The sequence below is a fragment of the Sinocyclocheilus anshuiensis genome, unplaced genomic scaffold (genome assembly GCF_001515605.1).
Source record: "Sinocyclocheilus anshuiensis isolate Anshui unplaced genomic scaffold, SAMN03320099.WGS_v1.1 scaffold222, whole genome shotgun sequence".
NCBI classification, from domain to species: domain Eukaryota; kingdom Metazoa; phylum Chordata; class Actinopteri; order Cypriniformes; family Cyprinidae; genus Sinocyclocheilus; species Sinocyclocheilus anshuiensis.
In genome coordinates this window covers 2,540,395-2,545,638 of record NW_015542408.1, presented here as the reverse complement: position 1 = coordinate 2,545,638, position 5,244 = coordinate 2,540,395, and the positions used below count along the sequence as shown (strand labels likewise).

Genomic DNA, 5,244 nt, shown 5'->3' with positions numbered 1-5,244 from the left:
CCCCAACTGCTCCCCGGGCGCCGCAGCAAAAAAAATGGCTGCCCACTGCTCCGGGTGTGTGTGTGTTCACTGCTGTGTGTGTGCACTTTGGATGGGTTAAATGCACTAATTCCAAGTATGGGTAACCATGCTTGGCCACATGTCACATCACTTTAGGTTGTACTGAGTGTGAATTGGGACACAGCCTAGTTCAGAAACAGATTGGTAAAGAAATGGAACTGTATTTTTCAACCAAATGGAAGTGAAACAAACTTGAGTCTTTACAATTCTCTGGGAATCAACATACAAATGGTTTACTTAGAGTAGTTTGTGCAGATGGGGGAAAAAGCATTTTAACATCCCTGAAATGACACACTTCACCTTTAAATTCCCATCTCTCCACATTCATCCGCTCTCTTGTACTCGTCTCTCCCATGCATGCCATCCAAAGCTTTACTCTTGACATGCCCCTGTCATCGCAGTGATGATCACAGATGACAGGGCTTGCTGAGGACGGGCTCCCCGGGGCTGATGGTCTAGGGCCGGTCCGACAGACTCGACACATCATCAGATGCTTTGGAGGGCCGAGTGGAACAGACACCAAGCAAGAGAGCGCGGAAAACAGAAGAGGGATGATAGATAGCGATCCCGCCAGGACACAATGAGGCGGGGAGAAAGCCTTTTCCAGGAGCGATGGGGTGAAAGTGAGAGGAATAGAAAAATGAGGATAAAGGGAGGATGAGAAAGATCAGGGAAGGGAAGATAGATCTGAAGGGCTGTTCACACGGCTCACCTTGTCCTCAGTGCTACAGCGTGTGCACTGACACAGGAAGTGGTATTGCTCCTGTAAATGGGAACGTCTCTCTTTGCTGGTTGCGAGGATGTCGGTGTAGCTTATAGTGAGCTAAAGAGAATGAGAAAGAGAGATCAGAGATGGTTAGATGAAAAATCTCAGACAACTAGCAGAATCATCTAAGAGAGAAATACAATAAACACAATGGCAGCTCACTAGGGTTGGGAACGTAGGCAATGTTTTGTGGAAGTTTGAAAGTCTGCATGCTGAGCTAACATTTGAAAAACACATGGTTTCCCTTTGGTCCAATTCTGCAGGATGTAAACAAAATAGAAAATGTGTCTGCTTTACTTTATTGTGCATATGTTTGTGTTTATGTGTTCAACCATCTTCAAGGCTGTTGTTAACACAGCTGACATACAGATAATCGAGCGGAATAGGCTGAACTGCTGTTGAATTATTAGGAGCTAATCGTTTGAATCATTTTCATCATCTACTGTGACAGGTGACTCGGGAGAATCTGAACAATGATTTTCTGCATTGCATTTTCTGATGACTTTCTGTCTTTAGAGGTTTGGGAAAGATTTATTTATTTATTATCCATTTTCTTTATGTACATCCAATTACAGACGTGTTTGGTGTTACATACTATCTTTTATTTTTAAAAGAAATGCATAAAGTGCCAACAGAATATTAATATCATATCAATATCAAATTTCCATGTATTTAATTACATTTTTAATTTCACTGGTTATTATTTATAAGTGCAGACATATCGTTTTCTTAAATTGTGCAGTATAAAACAACAGAAACTGCACGTAATACTATATCCCATAATGCAACGTGCTTGACCATCCACTTCTCCATATGGGAAACAAACAAAAAAAAAACTATGTTTTAGATATATGATAAAACATTTTTTTTTTTAAACTATATATATATGTATATATAAATATTTTAGATGGAAAAAATATACTAAAAATGGCCAAAAACATTTGAAAATATAATTAAGTGAATTTATTTAAAAATCTATATTAGTACTATATTTTGATCATTTTATGCTTATTTTGAGTTATTTAAAAAAAAAACAGAAAGCAAAAGAAAGCAACAGAAACAGGAAGAGGAGAAAACGAAAAACAGATCCAGAACAGATGAGTATGACCCTTATGAGCAAACAGCAGCGTGTGTACAGTGTGCAGATGTGTGTGGGTGTATGAATGCTAATCGCGCCACGAGTGTGTGTGTGTGTGTGTAAACAGAGTCTGTGGGACGATGAGCACTCATGTATTCTGCCGTCGTATATATCCTACACCTATAGTGTGAATTCTCATTACTTCCTGTGTACAGACAGCTTGCTGGTAATTTCATTCTCCAGTTCACTTCCTCTCTCGACGTTCCCTCCCCCTGTCAGAGGTAAATTAAGTATGACTTCCAGATTTACTTTGGAATATCGAAACTTTCAGAGCAGAAATAAACAGAACGGCCGCATAATGAGTTTCTTTATCTTTGAGGCTAAAAACCACATCCAGCCACAGATCAGCCGAATGGATTCAGGTGTTAATGTAGATGAATAATGTATATGCATATCTTGGCTCTCTGCTGGTGGTGTGACGGATGTGTGCGGTCATGCAAATAGGTTTAAATGAGCTTTGATTAGTCAGGACTGATGGTTAAAGAGTTCTGCAGGACGCTCTGAATAAGAGCGGATGCTAAATGCAGTAAATGTACATCAGATGACTGAATTATGGTGAAGTTGATCTGGAAGGAGGCTCTGTTAAGTGCCTGCACTTGGGAAACTGTGGTGTGATGTGTGTAATTTAATGGCAGTTAAAATACTTTCTCCTGTTCCAGTTTAATATGAACAGACAGCAGCAAGGAAGATATTTATGGGCTGAAAGTATAAACACTGTGGCTGCATGGCACTATGAAAATATTATATGTTTATTTGAGCAGCCTGACATTGCAACTTTTGGCTCAATCAATGCATGGAGTGAGTTTGGGGTAGGAGACTGTGTTATTATGATTACTAACAAAAACTGAATGAAAACATTTTTGTTAATGAAATAGAAATTGAAAATAAAAAATTAACATTACTGGGAAAAATTGAAACTAAAATAAATTTTCATGACTCCAAAACTCAATAAATATAATTAAAATAACTAACTAAAGGAAACAACTAACTAAATATAATAAAAATATAAATTGACATAATAAAAAGAATGATAAAATGCTAAAACTAAATTAAAACTAACAATAATAATTATTATTATTCATATAATTATTATTAATGAAAACTGAGTGAAAACATTTTTGTTAATGGAAACATAAACAGAAATAAAAATAAACATTACTGAGACAAACTGAAACTAAACTAAAATGATAAAACTAATGTAAACTTTCTTGATTCTAAAACTAACTACCGGTAAGTATAAATTAAAATATATAAACTATATATATATAATAAAAGAAATAAATAAAAATAAACAATAAAAACATGATAAAGCATAAACAAAAAACAATACAAATCTAAAACTAAATGAAAACTAACAGAAACAGAGTGAGAATTAATAAGAAATAAAATAAAAAAAATTCTAAACTTTAATGTGTTTGGAAAATATGTTTGAAAAGTCATTGAAATTCCATTTAATGTTGAAGAAATGGCTAAAAAATATTAAAAAAAATGGCAACTGGTAATATTGTCCAGGGCCCTGTGACAGCAGAGACCCATGTTTATAATTTTCTCCCAGTTCCTATGAATTTAAAGAGCCCTGGGTCAGGGCAGAATAAAAATGACATACATTAAGAGAGAGAGCGTGAGACAGGGTAAAACGGACTAAGACTAAGATCTAAAGTGTGTGTGAGTGTGTATGGATGGACATGTGCTGTACCTCCTCACAGGGTCTGATGAGGCGAACGGCTCGCAGCATGAGTCTCTTGCCCTCAAAGATCATGACACAGTTGGGCTGGCAGTCATGGTTCAGCAGAGACATGCTGCGACAGACAAACACAAAACAAACCATGTTTAAGCGCAATTCACCAGCACTGTGTCTCACTGGATCCTCGCAATCCTTAATTAGGCCTTCATGAGAATAAAGATCGGGACTAGTTTAGGACAGAAGCTGGTCGTTTAAGAGTAAGAGCAAAATTCACTTTACTAGATCATTTATTTCATGTAAAACAGAGAGCTCTGCCAACAATTTGTTAATTAGTATTAAAACAATATTATAATAAATAACTATTTAAATGAAGTTTTTTTTTTCTGTTGTTTGCACAAACCCAGGTTGATTTAACAAATGACACCCAACGGTGGTGGATTTAGTTCAGCCTGTCAAAACACAAAACTTCTACAAACTCATAACAGTTCCTATTTTTCTCACTAAGTGAATTATTATGTTTTAATTGTTTTTCTTCATCAAACACTGAGTTGAAATCAAACTGCAAATCCCTCATACTCTCGATTTCTCTTGATCCAAATAAATAAAACACAAGAACTGTAACTGCTAAATAGTGGAACATAAATCAGGCATCACTAATTAATTAACTAAAGAAACACGTTGCTACAGTCAGGAGACACAGAAAACAAGCAAACTGACATGTTTGCCAGCGGGACATTTGTCCTCTTGAATGTGATATTATGTAACCTGCTGCCTTTCTGGAGAGAACAAACTGAAAGCGACAAGGCGAGAGTGACAGCAATGAAAGACACTGATATGACACCGATGATCTTTTTAAGACCCTTGTGCTTTAAGGTGAGATCATCTCTGCTGATGCTGTTAGTGACGTATATGGATGCTGATGTCACACTGGTTATTTACTATAGCTATTTTTAAATTTACAAACATGCATCTGGACAAACCAGACGTTTAAATTAATAATTCTTCCAATGTATGTATATACATGTAAATGTATTTTTCCATCCATCCATCCATCCATCCATCCATCCATCCATCTATCTATCTATCCAAATAAATGAAACAAACAAACTATAATGAATCATTTTATAACAATTTACTTCTGTGATGAATAATTTAGAAAAAAAAATGTATATACACAATTTTAATTTACTACTAGTTTTCATTAATATATAGAGAAATTTATTTACTATATTAATGTTATTTAATAATTTACTTTTTATTAAATAATTTATTTTTTTAAATTTCATATATTTACTCATGTTGTTCCAAACCTATATTGTTTTCTTTCTTCTGTGAAACACAAAAGTAGATATTTTACAGACATTTTCCTAAGAGAATGTACAGTGATGTATAATGCCAAGCTCCAAAAAGAAGGAAAAGTTATATAGTCAAAATTAAAAAATGTCATATTAACAGAAGAAAAAAAAATGACAAAAGGGTTTAAAACAAAATGACAGTCAGTAAATAATGAAATTTTCTATTTTGGGGTAAAATATTTATTTAATGATCAATAAATGCAAGTTATTTTAAAGTGCCCAACCAGTCTAAAATACTAGA

At 34.8% G+C, this 5,244-nt stretch overlaps 1 protein-coding gene across 2 annotated transcripts in view; it reads right to left on the bottom strand.

Moving 5' to 3' along the window:
- Window positions 1-5,244, bottom strand: part of smyd3 (SET and MYND domain containing 3) — a 186,867-nt gene that overhangs the window by 27,586 nt on the left and 154,037 nt on the right. For both annotated transcript variants that reach the window (XM_016492449.1, XM_016492450.1), the window contains exons 7-8: window positions 3,661-3,763; window positions 773-883 (exon numbers count right to left, since the gene is read on the bottom strand). In XM_016492449.1, coding sequence (XP_016347935.1) covers window positions 773-883; window positions 3,661-3,763 — 214 coding nt within the window. The remainder of the gene's footprint in view (window positions 1-772; window positions 884-3,660; window positions 3,764-5,244) is intronic.